The sequence below is a fragment of the Grus americana genome, chromosome 3 (genome assembly GCF_028858705.1).
Source record: "Grus americana isolate bGruAme1 chromosome 3, bGruAme1.mat, whole genome shotgun sequence".
In the NCBI taxonomy this organism is placed as follows: domain Eukaryota; kingdom Metazoa; phylum Chordata; class Aves; order Gruiformes; family Gruidae; genus Grus; species Grus americana.
Genome location: NC_072854.1, coordinates 87,246,702 through 87,267,698, shown reverse-complemented (window position 1 = coordinate 87,267,698; position 20,997 = coordinate 87,246,702). Strand labels below are relative to the sequence as shown.

General features: G+C 41.0%; 1 protein-coding gene across 1 annotated transcript in view; it reads right to left on the bottom strand.

The window, feature by feature from the left end:
* The window catches only part of KIF26B (kinesin family member 26B), a 303,764-nt gene that overhangs the window by 62,618 nt on the left and 220,149 nt on the right, over positions 1 to 20,997 (bottom strand). Inside the window, exons 6-8 of the mRNA XM_054822246.1 lie at positions 6,415 to 6,621; positions 4,745 to 4,838; positions 2,362 to 2,624 (exon numbers count right to left, since the gene is read on the bottom strand). Of these exons, the coding sequence (XP_054678221.1) occupies positions 2,362 to 2,624; positions 4,745 to 4,838; positions 6,415 to 6,621 (564 nt within the window). The remainder of the gene's footprint in view (positions 1 to 2,361; positions 2,625 to 4,744; positions 4,839 to 6,414; positions 6,622 to 20,997) is intronic.

Here is a 20,997-nt window from a genome sequence, read left to right as displayed (position 1 = left end):
GGAAATAAGAGGAGTGAAGGTTGTGTTCAGCCCCATCGCACGTGGGGAGCAGCACAGAAGTCATTTTCTTGCCCTTTCATACCACAAGCTTATGCACCTGCTCACCAGCCAGGGCAATCCATTAAATGGAACAAGGCAGGGAATATACGTACATTCACATTTGCTGGACCTCAGTCCCAGTCACCAGCCTGCTCTTATCTCTCCAAAGTGATTGACAGCATAGGAGGGCAGATATTATTAACTCCTCATAACGTTAGGAACGCATGCATGTTTTATGTCACCTAAGATTAGTTTGTCTGTGGAAGGGACATGTGACAGTGTAATCTGATGTCATTCGTTTTGGCAGTACACAGAGCTGGCTCACAGCCCATAGGATAGACTTGTTTTGTCTGGCGTAAAACCAGAGAGGAACTCCCATTCTCAGGGTTTGTTCCCCTGCGATGTAATACAGCTAAAAGTTAAGTTCTCCTAAAGACAGTGCTCCTGTCTTCTCTTCACGACCATTAATCAGCCCGAGGAGAGATAAAGCCGAGGCCTTGCGTGGGGTGACACAGCTGGAGGCTAAACTCCGTCGCAAAAGAGGGAGGAGGACAGGCAGGAGTTAACAAGGCAAGCAGAAGTCAGGCCAGTCTGTGGGCTGATCTCACTAATGTAAGCAACAAGAAAATGTGCATACTTGGAAAGGCCCAATGACAGACAGTATGACATATGGTGATTATTCATTTGCTATACACACTGCTGATTTTGCATATCTGTATGGCTATAACATGATATCATCCCTTCATCTGAGGATTTTGAGAATTCAGGTGTAGGACGCATGTCTCCAGACTGTCGCCATGTCTTGTAAACATGCCAAAAAGGATTTTTTTTCTCACAATTTCATTCAGTATTTTACACTGCAGAGGTACATAATAGACATCTCATGGAGCTACCTTTTCTCCACTGATCTAAAATAGTTCATTTTGTAAAATGTTTTTCTGCCTGTATCTATATGAAAATAAGCAACAATAATGGAATATATTATTATGGCTATTGTGCTTAAATACTGTAGCAAAGAATCCAACTATAAGGAGGAGCTAGTTGTTACACAGTTATGCAACATTTATAACATGCATACGTACGCTAATTCAGATATTAACTGGCCCATCTATAACCCCAATGGGAACTATGCAGCCTCAAGTCTCCCATCTTATACTCACCGGACTGCACCCATTACTGGGTATCAGGGGGTGAGATCTTGTGATACTGTAAATATTTCATATAGCACTAAAGCCAGAAGTCAAGTGAGAATGAGAATTCTAATTGTTATTTTAAAACCAAGATGCAACTTTGTTGTCCTCGGGTATGATGGGAAAGAATGGAAAATATGATCTAAGTACGTCCAAAAGGCTTAAACCACAAAGAAAGAGATAAACCACAAAATTTATTACTTGCTGGTTTAAATCTCACGATTCATGACTTTTGTGGATGTGAATCATGATTTCTAGATGCCTGGAGCTGGAATTAGGGTACATGATCCTATACGTCTATTCCCTCCTCCCTCCATTCCCCATCCTTGGATAGGCAGCACTCTGCAGGTTGTTGATGCAAGCACCCTTTGCCTTTAAGATTGAAAGAATGTATTCAAGCTCCATCGCAGTGGTTTGCTCCCTCTTCATCTACTCATACAAAAATCAGATTTACTCTCTCACAGACAGTAAAATGAAAGAATAGGCCTTTTTTCCCCTCAAACCGGGGGGGGGGGGGGGGGGCGGAAAATAGGTCTGCTGAGACTTTCTAGTGGTTACCCAGGAAATACATGAGCCAGTTATTCATTGCTGCTAAACCTGCAAACCTGAGAAGAGTTCAAGTTATTCTTGGCTTGCCCAGCTCAGGAATTTATTTCTTGGCAGCGATTAATAAGTAGCAATTAATGCTTCCTACAACATTGCTAATGCAAGTGCTATAAATAATGTAGTTTATAAAGAGATAAACAACCATATTAATGGCCTCCAGCTATTTGTGCAGTACTGTAAATATTTTAGCTTGTTGTTTTACAAAAGAGAGATCACACTTTCTTTTTTTTTTAAGAAGGAGGTGAATTTTTGTTTGCACTGAATGTTTTCACATTTTATTGCAAACACAAGCCCCTGCTCAACATCAGTTAAACCAGAGGTACAAATATTTAGGCCAGGAGAGCAGATGGCCCTGCAGCTGCAGGTCATAAAGTTCTTGCATGTTTTAAAGTAAACACTTTCAAGTCTATAAGCTTTATGCTCTGGGTAGTTTTTGAATTTGAACCATCTCAATAGCTAAAAAAAAAAAAAAAGAAAAAAAAAAGAATCACATTGATTGTTTTGGTAAAATGAACCTTGGATTCACCTGCATGCCACAAATGGGGTCCTCACAAAGGTAGACACCTGGGGACTGGCCATCTTGCAGGCTGCCTGTAGCTACTTCTGACAACAGGTCTCTCAGGTTTTCTTCTTTCCCCCACACCTCCACTGCAGAAATTCGGACAGAGAAGCGGGCTCCTGTCTTCTCTTTGCGTTCATTAATCAACTTGAAGAGCCAGGAGATGGCACAAGGGATTATGCCGAGGTTTTGCATGGAATCATCCTTCCCAATCATGGTGTATGACTTCCCTGTCAGGAATGGGGGGAATGGAAAAAAGATAACATCACTCCCAAGACCGTCACAGCCTTCTGCCAAGAGAGATTATCCTGCACAGCCTCATGAAAACCACTTCTTCTCTACAATAAGGACAGTCAGAATGGGAGAAAGAGAGGCAGGCAAACAAATAGTGCATGGAAAATGGAGAGCATTTAAAACCAACAGATGAAATCTTGAGCTGCTTTCAAAAATCATTACCTCATGCATTCCCCTGACATCCCCCATTCCCCAGGCAGGGTGCTGCAGGTCCCTACCACACAACACTGTAGCCTCTGATGTGGGTGAAGTGGGGGGAAATGAGCAGAGCAGGAGTGCCATAGTCTCAAAAATCCCTGCTTCAGATACTGTGAATGCAGTATTCTTTGAATACCATTTTACTTCAAAGCTCTATATTATGCTTCATACGCTGGGGTTGGGATTGACATAAACCTGGTCCCAGGATCATAAGGATGTAACTTCATACAGAAAAAAAACCAAAACAAACAAACAAAAAAAAACCCCACAAAAAAACAGGTGCATGTGGTCATTTGGTGCATAAGTGGGTCCACAAAAAGAAGTATTTTATCTAGGTCAAAACCTTCCCCTGGTTTGCTATTATTTGACTCTGCAATTATAGCTCTGGCTTGTCTCTGCTGTGAAAAATTGCTGATTAAGAACAGACACAGATACTACCTTATACTGCTTTAGGTGTCACTACATTTAATGCTCTTAGACAAGTTTTCTAAAGCTAAATTTATAAACCAAATGAAAAAGGTATACATACTTTCAGGCAAGTACTTGTGGCTTCTTTACCTTGTTTCATTTCTTATGTTGAATCTATGTGGAAGAAGATCAGTGAAGAAAATATTTCTATGTGCGTGTCTCTGGCAAGGTCTGGGTATGCCCATGTTTGGTGGAATGGTGGTGGTGCTGGCAACTGCAGAGACTCAACTCGTGCTCCAGCAAAGCCCAAGCTGACCACCTCTCTAAAGGACACGTAGCACTTGTGACACACCGTTATCTGGTGCCCTTCTTCTCCATATCATTTGCCATCTCGTGTTTGGCAGGCCATAGGGGGTTAAATAGCCAAGTGCTCATCCCAGTGCCAGTGATGCCTGGCCCAGAGGGGCCTTGTGCTTAGTTGGACCAGAGGCCCTGCTCCATTCATTGTACCAGAGCTGGTGGCATTGCAGCATTCAGTACTGTTGCCTATAATTTGGGATAATCATGGCCTGATACAGCCTGATCTTCTTTATCACGTGAAAAACTGAATTATCCTTTAAAGTTGTACGTGTACATCTGTGTTTCTTTGAGACAGTAAAGAATGGAGATCATTGCACACCTACAATACAACCCTCTTCATTAAAGAGACAGTATTTTCAAAATACTATTAGATAAGCATGAACAAAATATATGATTACTCTTGAAATCCAGTTATTTCAAAAGAATAGTGTGTTAATGATGATGATTCTCCTTTTTATTGTCTTTCCATGAATACCTGAAATGCTGTTTATGTGTTTGCAAAGAGCTAGTTTTGATCCATTGGTAACATTCAGTTAACCATTAGAATACCATTTGTTGGAGACAGAACAGGAAGACGTTAGTAATGAGTGAATTGTCTAATCGGGGAATAGAATATAAATCAAACTGTGTGAGTGCCCAGTCACAGCACTTGAATAGTGCCAGCACAAACACCAAGTACTTGAGCGTATATTCACAGCCATTACACAGCTTGATAAAGGTGGTATTTTGGCAAACAGTCTCCAATACCAAACACATTTGTAAAACTGTAGATCACTGTTGGATCGTTCATTAGCAATTGAAGACAGTGCTAAACATGGTTACAGTGCTCAGGAGATGAAATGAAGCAACAACTCAAAGATAACTTGTTTCAAAGAGCATGCTGTCCAACATTTGGACAATACGCAAAGTGAATAGGTGTGTAAGTGAGAGGTGAAGGTGTAGTACAAGGTCACGCACAGTGTACCATTTTCAAATAAAATTACTAGGCACAGACAAATGAAAGTTTGTTTTCCCTAATATAATGCCCTAGAAATCACGAGTTAAAAATATTCACTTTGCTGCTTGAATAGGGAAATTTAACAATACCAACCAAGCTTGGCATGGCCAAAGCAGAACACACAGCCATCTGCCCCATTGACCACAGACTGGATCACCTCAGCCACAGTCCCAGCACATACTTCAGCCTGTCACAGGTATTAAAAAAAACAAAACAAACAAACAAACAAACAAAAATAACATTAACAACAATAAGGAAAATCAATAGAGTGTTTTCACTGGAAAATAGCTGCAATGTCATCAGTACTCCAGATAGCATGTTGAGGTATCAAAAAGTCTAATCTTGCTTCTCTCATTCATATCACCTATGCTGTTGATAGGAATGACAATACTTGTGCAAGCACATGAAGCAGGACTTTTGCTCTGTGTCAAGTAAGTTTCACTGGCTGAAGCATCAACATCCTTTGTGGGGTTAAACAAAATACACATACTGTAAGAGGATGTGGTTGGTTTGTTAGATCTGCCTATTTAGGGAACTTTAAAAATAATTTTTTGGTTAAAAACCAATCAAATACTGAGGAATTTTTACAGGGTCTATTATTTGCCCAATTATGGACTGAGTTAAATTCCACTAGCAGGTGGGTAAGGAATGTAAGGGGAACAAACAGCCTCTTTGGTATTAGCTAGATGACATTTCTTAATTTTTCTCCATATTATTATGAGTCTTCTTAGCTTTTAGCAGCAGCAGGCTCCATCCTGAAGACTGTAGCAGTACTTTAAGTACAATACACAGTTTTACCCTGGGCATTCTTGGATTTAAGGTTCAAGAAGGCAGAATGGTCTACAGTGCTTCTGCAGCAGCTGCCTATCAACAGTGGGTGAAACTAAATCAGAATTCACAGTTTAGGCTTTTATGTGAAGCACTTTGCATTTAATCATAGAATCATGTAAATTCACCTAGTTCATGGGTATTTCTAGACTATGTCCATAATAGTAAATAAAATGAGCCAAAAAAGGGACTGTTCCCAGGCCAGTTCTTGAACAGCATCCAGGCATTAGTCTGGGAGGTGCTAGCTGCCTGGATCAGAACTGGGTCAGGGACTGACCTAATGATACAATCGTACGACAGTGCTTTAGCTGGCCCTAGGCCCTAGCTCTGTTTAGTTTATGAGTACAGAAACAGCTTTACAGTACTGTTTCCTAATTATAACTTGCAATGTCACTTTACTCTTCTACTGTCCCCCTCATGACATTTGCGTAACATAGTTCATCAAACCAGAGAAGTCTAATAAAAGTAAGAAATCTGAATATATCCATATGAATAAAGATTTGTGGACTAAAATCCTCATCCTTATTGTAAACTGTACAATAGAACACTGTATAAATAATCCCTGTCTTCTTAAAGAATAGAGGACTGCATTAGAGAACTGCAGTTCTGATCATATCGCTGTATACGCTAAATAATAAGGTTTTATAATATACAATATACAATAACTTGTTGATATTGAGGATTTGCCTACTAGGCACCATTTAGCACATTTATTGTTTGACAAATTTTAGGAGCAATTATTTACAGTAAAGAACAAAGAAAGCACACAATTATTGAGATACAATTTAATAAACTGATTTCATTATTGATGACATTGGTGGACCAAATTCAGTCCTGGTCTAACTCCACTGAAAGTACTACTGTTGCAGCAGAAATCAGCTTGGCCCTGGTGCATGCAATTGTTTAGATAACTATTCTGATCATACGTTGCCTACCTGTGATGCATCTTGGGGGAAGACTGCATCAAAAGCAAACATCTTGGGTGGAACCTGGTTGCCCCTTTTCTGGAAAACATTCTGACCTCCACAGGCCAATGGGTCATACAGCGTGATTTGCTTCTTACGGGGGTCAACTTTTAAGAAAGAGCTGGACTCAGACGTGTCTCTGGCAAGCGTGGAAGAAATGCGCACCATGACTTTGACCTGTCAGCAAACACACAAAAAGATGACCACATATGATTAGTCTGTTGGATGCTCCAGACTGGTATGTTGAACCAACTTTTCAGTTACACTCAACCAAATCATACCTGCTTGCTGTAGCTAGTGTCTCAGTGGAAGTCAGTGAAGAGACAGCAATTATTATAGGCAGAATTTGGCCTAAAATACACAGCGAATAAAGCCAGAACACACCCCCATCTACTTCAACAAGCAACTTGTGCCTTTAGAATTACGAGGTACGTCATGGTGTTTTAGTGTTGATGTTACTTAAGTACAATGATGAGGTATTATATCACCTTGTCTTACTCTCAATATGAATTGAAAATTAACTATACTCCAGTGGCCCAATTAAGAAAGCAGAAAGGTAATCTAGACTGCTAAGCTATCAGAACTGCTGCAGTTTCTACAAAGCAGTCTGATCAATAAAAGCCCATAAAAGCCAGATCTGTAATTTACACCTTTCTGATTCTAATCCAAATGCAAAAAGATGAAGTGCTCAGTTCTAAGTGTCATCATCAAAGAGTTGTGAAAAGAGCCCTGTTTTAATGGTCAGATTTTGAAATTATCATCAAGGGAGCAGAATGTAATAAGCGATAAAAGATTTGTTAAAATGTATTAGCTCACAACTCATTAAATGGCTACATAATAAGACGTTATTCCTAAGACAAAAATACATCTTCATGGATTAATGAGCTTATACTGCATCCTTGCCCTAGTTGGTAAGCAATTCAGATGTAAGTAAAACTGACGACAATCGGTCTGGCTTTGATTCTCCCCATAAATTCACCACCTGCAGACACATGAGTTCCTGAACTTTACAGGGCAAACATCACCTCTCTGCCAGCTCTTGCCTCTATTCACACCTGCATGCACTTTGTCCTACAGCAGACTGACTTTCACACTACCCAGTCAGAACTTTTACCTAAATGCTCCTTAACTGTGCGCCACTTGTGTCAAACCCACCCACGGATGGCATGCAAATGACCACAAAGGGTCACCTCAGCACAGCGTGGGAGCACATCTGCTGTTGGAATGGCAGATGCACCCCGGGAGGAGGTTGTAGCCCTAAAAGTTAGACAAGGCTGCAGTTTCTGTTGGTCTCACTGAGACCGGTGCTTTTTATATGTAGATCTCGTTTCATGCTGGCCTAAACTCATCCCACATGGAAATAAATCAGCTGCTTTGAGAGGTAAAATCCAGGCAAATTCATTTTTGACACAGTTCCTTTGAAGACAACAGAATGAGGCCGGAGATTAATTGGGACTATTCAGTATTTTTGTGATGTCTATATGTCTGTGAGTCAAAGTGGTAATTTGACTCCACATATTTTCACCTGGGAAAACAAGTTGCCATTAGATGGTGAAATGGTCACAAATTATGATTGTGATTTCAGTTTTACACCATTAGTTGAGAGAAAGAGGAAGAATACAGCTTAGGTGTGAATGGGTTGTCTTCTCAACTGCTCAGCTGAGCTTTTTATGAAACCTAACCTCTAACAGGAAAAAGCCACTTCCAATGTTTTGCCAAAGGCATTCTTCTAAACCCAAGCCTAAGCAGAGCTGATTTCTACTGAGGACAAAGACAGCCAGCAGCCTCTGACTAAAGGAAAACCCAACAAGCAGGAGCAAAGTTACAGGCAAACTTCAGCCCTGAGAAACACATATTGGGATTCAGAACTGCATACGTAACTTGTGGCACGATAACCCAGGCAGACCAAACCAGATTTTAAAACATCTGAGCTAGATATATCTCCTGAGGAGACAGGCAGGCTTGTGGTCTGGGAATCAGGCTGAGATTGGGGAGTTAGGACCTCTCCTAACAGCTGTGCCTCAGACACAGTACAGTTGTGAACTAGAGTGATACAATCTCTGTGTTTCACACACCCCACCTGTAAAATGGGCTGAGTTGCCGCTTACTTCACGGCAAGACATACAGCTACATTCAGTCATTACCATTGTTGCCATTAGGTAGGCACTCCATTATTAAACATCATTATGCATGTAACCTAAATCCAAGGATTCGCGCAAAGCATTTCCAAACAGCAGTTATGACGAGAGTAAATCAACTAAGCTACAGCAGTAGAAACGATGGGAGAACACGGCCTCCTGCTCTGCCGTTTCACAGTCGGTCGTGCGATTTATGGCTAGGGGTGGCAGGGGAGGCTCAGAGTCCGTGCTGGCCCCAGCAATCCATGCCACGGGGGATGCAGCGTGAGGATGGGCAAACATAACTCAGCCAGCTACGGGGATAGCGCAGGAACTTAATGGACTTAAAAGACTTCAGTTCAATTTAAGGAACAGACAGGTTGGAGATCACAGTGCTGCTCTGGGGAAGGCAGAAATACCGTATGGTTAATTTGAAACTAACTGAACAGTGAAAAACTCTAATACTTTATACTTGCAATTTATATTTAAATAAACTGTAAATTGAACTTCTCCTTAAAAAGAAGAAAGGAGGTTTTCTGCTTCACTTCCTGTGTGTCATTACTCCTTTAGTCCAATGCTACAGTTTCCCACTAATCTCTCGTAATTGAAGGGTTTAAGAGATACCACTTGTGATTAATGGGACCACTCAGTCTGCCAGAAATTCTTATTTGAATCCCAGTGATCGGGTCTTGGCAGCGCCCAGCCTTAGACGCACCTCTGACTGTTTCTACAGGGAAACACGAAAGCGCTCTCCTGAGACACGCGCTGTTGGTAAAACAAATAACCTGGGCCTAATTTTGATCTAATTTTACACTCATACAAATCTGGTTGAACTCAGAAAAGATTACCCTAGCTTAAGAGTGGAGAGATAGAATAAAAGAAAAAGTCACTTGCTCTGCGTAATTACTGTACCTCTTCTAGGATATAACTTCACCTCTTAATTCTGCTCGTGCTGGAAGCATTTTTTAATGTGTTTTCTCCTGTGAGGTCACAGGATTGCATTTGACAACTATTCAATCCAACAGGACCCCCATTTACTTATCTGGATTTCAGTTCCTGCCTACAAAGATTTGTTCTGTTCTTGAATGAGTTTTACACAGTCACTGAATTTCATGTTACTCGCAATGTGGAACGCCACAAATGAAAGCAGAATCAGAGCTGTACTGTTTAGGTTTCCTTAACAGGGTTTCTTTTTATTTTTGTATATGTATTTATTTTATGCATATATGTGTGTGTGTTTAAATGATATACAGTATTTTTAAAAATGCATATAAATTTTATATATATATAAAAAAATTAATATATATATTTTTCATAAATTTATCTCTAAATCATAATTATTGGCACTAAAGAGTTCCTTCACAGGTACCATTCAGTAGCATGAAGGGAAAATATAGGGGAATTGCTGTAATATCGCTATGCTTCTGTACTGTAAAAATAAGCACAGACCTTTTAATCAGCTCTATTACAATTTCAGCTGCCTGAACCATGTTCCTTTGCCTTCTCCTTTTTTATCTAGTGCATCCCTATACACACATCAACTATTTCTTGAAGAGGGAACATGCTAATTGCAGGAATTCTTTTCCCCAGCTAAACTCAATTTGTGCCCTAACATGGACCTTTTGTTATATTCTTACTGTGCGGAGAAGGACAAAGGTTCAGCAGGCTCTGCAAAGTAGAGCTGGTGCCACAGGGGGGGAAAAAAAAAAAAAAGAAACCAAGAGTCCAGCCCCAGCCAGTGACACTCCCATGTCTCCTGTGTCCGCAGGGGTCTGTCTGGAGGACCGGCAGTGGAATGAACACGGAAGGTGGGAGAGGTAAACTGTGTCAAAGCTGTATCAAACACAAATAACTACAAACAGAGGCTGGAATGAGGCAACACAAGCAATCGTAGATTGGCACTGGGGATATTATCACTTCCTTCTACTCTCGCCTGTAAGATTTCGTTTGGGGTTCATGTATCTAATTACTGCGGGGACAGGGCTAGACAGCTGTTGCTTTGGGCACTGTGCTTGCCTTTATGAGCTGCTTTTCTCATCAATCATCCGAGCAGCTTCTGCTGGACGTGCGCTGGGTAGTGGTGGGAGGCAGGAGCTGCGGTGCAGTCACAGCAAGACGGGCCAGCCGGGGCTATTGAGCTGTATTAGCACTCCATCAATGTAATGGCAATCACTGGCTGCAGGAACAGCCTTATTGGAGGTTAATGAAGAGTGGGGTTTGTAATTTCTCACTGTTACAGTTGTAAATAATAGTGGCAGGCATGCATTTTTGCTGTAGCCAGCCACAAAATACTACAGCACAAGAAAATCTGACATCCCAAATGCTTATGCACATACATGCTTTTGCATGATCGATGTAAAGCTAGAAACCTTTCTCTAGCGCCCAGAGAATGCAGAAACAGTCTGTTAAGCATTTCAAAGGATCTTTCTTAGATATCGTGAGACAATTAATTGATCATGCTAACATGAAATCTAGGAGGTCAGAATAAACAGACTGAGCCAGAATGAGACAAATACAGATTTGTTTGAGCGGATGTTGTTTGAATGGAAGTCTCCTGGTCACATTTGAAAAAAAACATAACAAAAAACCCCACACCAAACCAAAAAACTCAGGTAAATTATGCCAGTGTAAGCTGGTCAAGGAACCATGTGTAAACAGGCCTCATTCTCCTCTCTTTCTATTTTCATAGAGGTAACTCTTGTAGGCTTCAGTGCTTCACTTTAGCACAAATTAGAAAATGCTCAGGCCCGATCAGTCATGTTGGTTGTGGAAATGGCTGTTACTGCTACCGCTGCTTTGGAAAAACAGTGAAAACAATTGAAAAAGCAATACCATTAGGGCTCGCAGGCCTCTTTTTTACAACTATCCCTCTGTTTGTTTCTTGTGTAATTGCTAAAACTTTACCAGCTCATCAACCCCATCCTGTACAGCAGTTAAACTAATTTATGCTTGTATCAATAATGGAAAGTAGTGTAAGTGTACCTTATCCAAACACCAATCATATTATTTGAAGAATTTGCCCTGGTGTTAGGTTGACAGTTGGACTTGATGATCTTAGAGGTCTTTTCCAATCTTAATGATTCTATGATTCTTACCAGGATTGTACTCTTTTTTCAACTGGATGATGTAACTTTATTAGTAAATTCAGTAAAATCTGGTGTGAAATATGCTCAGGTCACAGGCCATGGCTCAGTGACCTCTTGCCTTGTTTATGTCAGCAGTAGCTTTGAGTTTTGTCATTGTAATTTGGTACGGTCGAAAGACAGTGCTGAGCACCGACACTGTCTGAAACCAGCACGTACATCAGCCCAGTCCCTCAGCTGTCGCACTGCTACTTCAGCATTTACTAGATTGACATAGAGCACTGCAACTTTCTTCTGTTCTTTAAAACAATAAATAATAAAAAAAGACGTGAGGATCATCCTGTCATGGAAACAATCTTTCCCTAAGCTTCCCCACATGCGACAAACAGACTCTGTGTTCCCGGTTTTCCTTTTGCCTCCTTCTGATCTCTTTGAGGGAAGCCTGCATTTCAGACCTGTGTAGCTGGGGCAGTCTGCACGTTGCCTCCCGCAGGAGGAGGATTTTTCCCAGCTTCTGACACTCTCCACATACCTGCACGTGCATCCAGAGAAGCATACCTGCATCTATGATGGGGCCAACAACAGCCTAACTCAGCTCATGTGTGGGGATGAAATTTCAGCTTTTTTTTTTTTTTTTTGAGAACATCTTTAAACATCACTGTTAGTGGCATTTTCATAAGAACTGAACAAACCAAAACAGCCTTCAAGAATCCCAGCATGAACAACATGGGATCAGCTGGCAAACCTTGTCTTCCCTGCAGTGTATCTGCAGATATGTAGGCATGCGCCTACTGGTATAGTCAGCATATGCCTTCCTTAAGCCTCTAACACACTACTGCAAAAATTTACTCTACTTCTCTCACTCCAGTAAGAATTTATTTTTCTGTGCTGAGTGGCTGCCATGAATTTCAAGATCTCCTCATTGACTTGGCATCAGTTCTCTTTACCATTCAAAATCAAACAGATATTTTGCTTCATTTCAGTGACCTTTTAGAGTAGAGGGTTCCCCCCCTTCCTTCTTTCTACTTAATACAACTTTTTCAAAAGTGTCTTTAGATAGAAAGAATCTATCTAGTAAATTAAACAAGGCAAAACCTGTTCCCTGGCACAAAATAGCCAGCATCCTTCCCTGTAATTCTCATCCTCTGCTACGGTGTGGCAATATCCAATGGTCTGCCAACATGGACCTTTGCCCATGCTAATTTAAAAACTGTGACTGGAATTGTTTGGGAGAGCAGTCTAGCAGCCCGAAGCCATGCCAGGGACCTTGTTAACAGTGCAGGAGTCCGAATGATGGAGTGCAAGTTCCCAGGAACATTTTCTGCTCCTGTTTAATTTACTTTATAGTCTGTACTGGTTTTAGCAAGGATAGTATATTTTCTTCATAGTAGTTTCTATGGTGCTATGTTTTGCATTTGTGATGAAACCAGTGACATGGGGATGTTTTTGTTACTGTTGAGCAGCGCTTACACAGAGCCAAGGCCTTTGCTGCTCCTCACCCCACCCCACCAGTGAGTGGCTGGGGGTGCACAAGGAGTTGGGAGGGGACACAGCCGGGACAGCTGACCCCAACTACCAAAGGGACATTCCATACCACATGACGTCATGCTCAGCATATAAAGCTGGGGGAAGAAGAAGGAAGAGGGGGACGTTCAGAGTGACGGTGTTTGTCTTTCCAAGTCACCGTTAGGCGTGATGGAGCCCTGCTTTCCTGGAGATGGCTGAACACCTGCCTGCCCATGGGAAGTGGTGAAGGAATTCTTTGTTTTGCTTTGCTTGCATGCGTGGCTTTTGCTTTACCTATTAAACTGTCTCTATCTCAGCCCATGAGTTTCCACTTTTACTCTTCCAATTCTCTCCCCCACCCCACTGCAGGGGAGTGAGCGAGCTGCTGCGTGGGGCTGAGCTGCCTGCCAGGGTTAAACCACTCAATAGTCCCAGCCACAGAACATTGCACAGCTTGACCATGTTTTCCATTCTTTAAGTTAAATACAAGAAACTCAAGTGGTGCAGTAGTGGCTTCCCAAGCATGTGATGTGCCATATGTTGCTCTGTTCATACTCCAGCCTGGCTTGGTATCTACAGATACTACAGACAGATCCACAAAACCCAACAAACACATTTGCAGCACCACCGAGGCAAGCCTCCCTGATGGAACTTCTCTGCTCTCGTGATTGATGACAAGGCTGCCGGCATTATTGCAGCCTACACAGGTTTGCCATCAGCCCCCGGGGTGGGAGCGAGCCGGCAGCAGCGAGTCACTTGGCTCTTTCTCATAGGCCTTGCTCATATCCTCTGCAGTGCAGAAAGACCAAAGAGAACTTTGTTTCACTCATTCAAAGCTTCCTCTTAGAAACCTGCCTGTACTGCCTCAGCTGCCACAAGGACTGGTGTTGATAGAAAGCAGTAGCAATATCAACAGTAGCAATATCTCAAGCACGCTCATCGATAATTATGTCTGCTATATTACTCCTAAGAGCCACAGTTTCCCATTTTGCAAAGCTGTGAAAAAGGTGCACATGCTGTGGCTTGGTAAGTTTAAGCAGGCAGGTGATCTCATCCCTAATTAGAGAAAGGATGGCACCGAGGGCTTCGCATTATGCATTCTCAGGAGAACAGGAACTCCCAGATGAACAAGGCTCTCTGGTTTTTTGTCTAAGGAAACAAGAATTTCTATGGAAAGAATGCAGATAAAAGACAGTTTCCTTTACGTGTGTCTTTGAGATGTCTTTTCAGTGCTGGAGAAACAAAGGATATACAGGTATTGCACAGAAGATGTATAATAACAATTGTAAGCTTTTCCATTATTTATAAAGATGATCTCCATGAGTGCATACAAAAGAAGATTCCCCAGTCTGCACATAACAGTGTATGGCATAGCACCATAAATAATGAGTGGCAATGCAATCAGATAAGTAGGATTTGCATTATTTAAGCCAAGGTGGAAGAAGTGACAAATTGCAGTTTAATGCAGATAAGTGTGGAAAAAGATGTGTAAAGCTTTGGAGTGGCAGTTGGTAATGACAGCCAGTAAATACAAGGGATGGTTCATGGTACTGATTAAGAAAAAGATTTGAGAATTCATGGGGAGGAAAAGAATTCCAAAGAAAGCAAGGGACGACATTGCTAAAGAAAGTCTATATAAATGGAAGGAGCTACAATTATCATAATAGGCAATATAGGTGAGATATCTAATATGTGCTTGGGTTTTCAGAGGAGAAATCCAGTCTCTGGAAGGGGAGCATAACCAGCCTCCAGTGCTATATGTTGCATGAAACAATCAGCAGAAACTTCAAGGATTAAAGCTAGATGCTTTAGTGAGAAATTTAATATGTTGTAATGTCATTGAATTCAGCAATAATTCTTTATTTACCTGCAAGTATATGAGATGAGAATTTGACCTTCGTTAGGAACAACCACCAACAAAAGGAAACTTGAAAAAGAAGGAAATTATAAAACCTGGATCCAAGCAATAATATAATTTATATTGTTAGTGAACCTTTCACCTGAAGATCCTACAGGGCTTTGCAAAGGCTTCTGACAGGATTAAGACATATATTTACAATTATGCTCATTTTTCAACTGCAGAAATAAGGCATAAGAATAAATGAATCATCTAAGATCCCAGAAAAGGCTTCCTTTACCTAAACAGACTATCTGAACTCCACTTCTTTCCTTTCTTATCCCATAACTGCAGGCTGTAATGTTTACAAGGGCATAAACCTGATATTACATTTACTTTTTCTTTCATGTTGTATCCTATTTAATACTACCTGCATGCTTCTATCTTTGGCAGCGGTACAGAGAGGCACAATAACTACAGAGCCCAAGCAGCCAGTCACTCAGAATTAATGAGATCCATTTGTAATGCTATATATTATTTCTAACTAAAAATGCATTTGTTGAGCTTTAACAGAAATCCGTGGAACAGACTTTTATGATGGGCTTGATTCTGCATGCCTCTGAAATAACTAGAATGATTTATTGTGCCTGGGACAAGAGAATAGAAGACAAGACCATACAAGATGCATCTAGAGGTTCACATAACTCCATAATATCCCATCTCCAACAGTGACATAACAGTCTGCCCTGTGAGCCTCCCACCGCAGTGGGCTGCACTGACGTCCCGCTGGTCCCCCCAAGCTGTGCTTTACCAATACTCGCATGGCTCACGTGCCACCTGCATCCTACCAAGACACAAACCGGGGGGAACTTATACCGTCAGGAGAGAGCCACAGGCTCCGATGAGCCAGCTTGTAGTCTGAATCAAATCTACAGCCCATTAGGGACATTATTGGGCTTGGGCACGTTCATAGTGCCATTTGTGGGATACTGTCACTCTCCCCAGCATATGAAGCTGCCTCTCCCAGCTCCTCCAGAACCCGTTGCTGAGGCTCTGGTTGCTTGTCCTTCCTCAGATGTTATTTTTTTTAAATGCCTTCCCCAGTCCTAATATTCAATGTTTACTACTGGTCAGAAAGCAATTGTGTTAGGATTTTCAGTAGCCTCTAGAAGGCACTACAACCTGACCCTTACCCCTGCAGGAAAGTAAATCCAAGGAAGTCATGCGTCTGAGCAAATTTGTTCCTAAAAGCTGGGGATCAGCAAACACAGCCTCTGGTGGTACAAGGATACTCTTCCGTACTTGGAAAAATCCAAAGGCATGTTATCGAAGTCTACGCTGCTGGTGCAAATGATCTCTGTGTTGTACTCTGCGATATTGGGCATGCATCTGGCTCAGGTACAGTGCAGGTCATCTCCGCTGCATCCTGTGTTCCCATGGGAAGAAATCCAGGTATGCAGGCAAGGAGGATGGTACAGTATGCTTAGCACTGATCCTGCTCTGTCTGATCACAGAACCAAGATACCAGGACTGTAATGCTTTCCTGTGTTTTTTGTACTGAACATAACTAGCTAAATAACAGAAACAAAACGATACCAAATCAGAGAGGCAGACAAACAGAAAAGACAGAAGCAAAACTAAACAGGAGCCCCCAAGTGAGAAATAAATGGAAAGAGTACTTTGACAAATGAAACTTGCCTCACAGGGAGCCACTAACTTCTTTTACCCTCGGCTGTAGTATACGGCCTAACATTGCTACTGACCCTCTTCCTTGATGAATGCAACTCTATAGCAATGAGAAACAGCCAACAAAGTGCCCATCTGCCTGGTGACCCCTACCACTAATGATTTCATCCACTGCTTGCTGCCTTGTTAAATGCTGTAATATATAACGGCAGTGTTTGTGAATAGACCAGGTAACTAACCACTTGCCCTAGAACAAATATCCAGTGCTTGTTAGTAGTCTTTGTACATGACCTCAGCTGTAATTCTGCAATCTTAATTCAGGCAAAATTCCCATTGTCTTCAACCTCAACTGCCATTTCCTGACTTTTGAGTGCTTAACCATGCAACCTTAACATTCCTTTAACATTGCTGTTTGTCAACGGAATAATTCATTATGTTGTGTGTAGCTTAGGGATTGTGTAATTCTTTCTAGCAAGTAGCAGCCTTTAATGAATGGCACCTGATCAATAATGCAGAATTCAACATTTGAGAATAAATAAAAAGCCTTTTTCGTGAGGGGTGTCTGTAGGAAATGTCAAAACCATTTATCAAGGGTCCAGGCTGATAGCCTGCAGCTGCTGTCCACGAGAACTATAAAAATGAACTTTGTTGAGTCCTGCAAGTATGTTGTAGGGGTTTTTTTTGTCTTGAGTGCAATTAGCTTTTTCCATGGCCAAAACACAAAATAAGGACTTATTGAGTATGAATGTAATGGTCATTACCAGAGCCTTTTTAAAGCAAAATTTTGCCATAGTAGTACTTAGTCCCTAAGCTGCTAGTTATATAGGATTATTTTATCTTGTTTTCCAGGTGCACCCTTAAAACAATCCTCATTGTAACTCTAGGCAGGCTGAGCTGCTCAAAACAAATGCAAAAAGGTAATTATATTTGAGTTTCAAAACCTCAGATTAACAAGGCAATTGGACAAACCTTACAAACCAAGACAATGGTAAGCAACTTTACTTCTTCCTGATGTCTAGGTGAAGCATCTATCAAAGGAGCAGGCAGTTTTTGACTGTTATGGAAAGCTTTTATTTTTCTTAATAAATGATCTAAGAGAGAAGCACAGGGCAACTCCAGCTCCTTTGCTGATAATTTGCATCCAGCAGTAAATGGAGTAGCAGTATTTGAGAGCTATAATCGCTATTGACAAATATGAGCAAGATGATGAAAACAGAGGTTTAATGAAGTTCACTTTAGTCCTGCATGGCTTAAAAATCTTCATTGTAAGTGGCAAAGCGATCCTTCCTTGTCCAATCCTAAGTCTCGTGTGATCAGTTTTCTAGGCATGCTATTTAAATAACTAAGACTAATTTAATTCTGGACTCTACGTATACAAGCAAGACTCTTTCCATTGCACCTATCACCAGGATGGGGTGCACCTATCACCAGGATGGGGACTGCATCAGCCAAAGATCTTTACTTTCTAAAGATCAAACTCTTGATCACTTAGGAGCTGCTCAAAAAGAGTTTACCTTTAGCTAGCCTGAACTACACTCACAATTTGATTTCTCTTTTTTCTGATGCAGATTGATCTGATGGTGAATAAGAACAAGTGGATGATCTTGGTGAGGTTGGGCAGGCAACAATTCTACGGCTCCATCCCCTTTCTCTCAGACGTGAGTGACAGAGGTGGCTGCATAATCTCCTCTAAAATCTTACGATTTCCAATTTGGTTGCAATGATGTCACCATGAGTCAATAATGAGATCCAGCGTTCTCAAAACTGAGATCACTCAGCAAAGGCCTTGGTGCCTTTGACGAGTAACAGTTCCTGCAGAGACGCTGCATCTCTGTTGACACTACTGGAGATATCTGAGCTATTACACCAACGAATTTGTTTCAAAATCCATCTCTTTAAACAGTCCTTTTCCACCTACTACAAAAATTTCTACGGTAACATGGCTATTTGTCAGGGCTGGCACTGCATGCCAGACAATGGCTACGAAAGCAGCAGTTAGTGCACAGGTTTCACAAATGATTGAAGCAACTAGCCTTCTCTTGAGCACTAAAGGGATCATTCATTTTAAGATAATCCATCCTCCATGCTTGTCACTACTGTACCTTAGTATCAGGGAAGAAATGATCTTTGATGCCTTGTATCATTTTGTCACTCATCACAAAATAGATTAATGAAGAAAAAAAAGGGGCGGGGGGGAGATTTTAGGGGTTTTTAAGATGCATCTTCACACAGTAGATTAGAGCATAGGCAGAACAAATAAGCAAGGTAAAATATATAAGAAAGATAAAAGGGGGAAGATACCACAACAAACAACTTACAGAGTGATTTTTAATGTGCAGCATAGACGAAGCTTGATGAAATATTCAAACTTCAAATCTAAATGTGATCCTAAATCAGCACTGTGTGGTAGGGAAGGAGACAGCTCTACTGCTTGCCTGTCTGGTGAAGGATGGGTTTATACCACAAAACCTGAAAAAGGTATGTCTCGAAGTAAGTGGGACTGCCTGAGTACAGACTGATCATATGCATCAGTATGAAATGTGAGAAGCACAGAAAGCCAGTGTGGCCGGGGTTGGGCCAGGATCCAAATGAGAGTCATGCCAACCACAATAATATTTAGATTTTCACTGGTGGAGCCAAAGCCCTAACTTGGATCAACTTAGTTTTTCCTCACTTCTTTCAGTACATAAAATCCTTCCAAATAGTTCCTGGAATTGACAGTACCACATTTAGACAGAATGGACCACAAATCTGTCTGGCTGAGAAGACTCAGGTACAGTCACAGGCACTATGACAACTATGACAATGAAAAATTAACAATGCGGGTTTTTAATTGCACTTCTAAAGCTGCCTTCATCACTTGTCCAGTACTATATCTGTACATTAGCCTTTCATTTTTTTAAGGACTGTCCTCACAGCAACACTCATCTGTGAGTGCTGGAAACCATGCAGCTCTGTGTTTACTTCTTTAATAGCCAAATATCTTTAATTTTTACGTAGTATTTTTGCTATACAAAGAAAAAAATTGGGAAATCTACTTTGGACAATGTCCATCTCAATTTTGGATATATTTACATCTGGCTTTTGATTCAGATTATTCAATCACATAAAGCCTAATAAACGGTAATATGTCATGGTTCACATACAGCTTTGTCTTTACCACTGCTCTTATTGTATTTCTCTCAAATGCTGCACATCTTACCTGACTGCATGTGAATGCGCATTAGCTAACATTCAATACAAGTTTTGGTACGGTGAACATTGCATATAAACTCGCCAAAGTAAACAAAATGCATTCTGTCATTAATTTCTACCTATTTGTGTAGATGTTGCAAGAAATGTGGTCTCTGTCAAGATGCTTCAGGACATATCCCATTCACTGTGTAATAACAAGACAGAACAAGGTACGTTTTCAATGGAGTGACTATCTCTGGATGTCCTTGGATACAGTGGGATTCAGTAAACGTCTTAATAGTATTTTAATTAAGCTGTTACAGTCCATCATGTCAAAACATAAAAATACAGATTATATAAAACTGCATTAGGGCACCTTACAAAGCTCTGATTAATGGCCTGATAGGTTGCAAAATGAATCCAAACTGTAAATTTATACCGAGGATTTTTCTAAAACGTGAATTATTGACTTGACAGATCATAATAACTCTTTCCAAACTGTTCTGGTCTATGGTTCAAATCTTTTCTGTATAGCTCACTGACATGCACAGTAAGTCTAATTTACTATGTCTCTTACTGCATGAACCTCCACAGACTGCAGCATGCTCTGAAATGTATTCTGAAATATTGCAAGTGACCAGATGGACAAAGGCATGAGGAAGAAAATGTCATTAATCTATAATAACTTCCAGATAAGAGTAACTCAGAATTCCTCCTACTAGCTCACCTGGCAGAAATGTTTCTACCATTAATGAGGTACACCGATGCCTGAATATGTTACATGGAATCTGCTTTATACATCAGCTACCTTGGCTCTCCAGTGATTTCCATTAGAAAAAGGTGGTTTATTTGCTGTTTCAGGATGCCATTATTTTCTATAGCCCTTACACAGGAGAGATATTTCTAATACCTAGCAGATTACATGTAGACTGTTACATTAACTTGACCCTCAAAAAAACACTTGAACCCAAAACTCCCTATCTGGATATATTTTAATCACCTTTAATTACCTCTGAAGATTGGAGCAAACCTCAGCTCATCAGATAGGAAATCTTAGACACTGCAGGTGAAGGTGGCATTCTGGATCCTAAAGAGCTCAGCCCCTAGAGACCATGCAGATGCAACTCGATCAAGCCACTCAGTCTGGCAA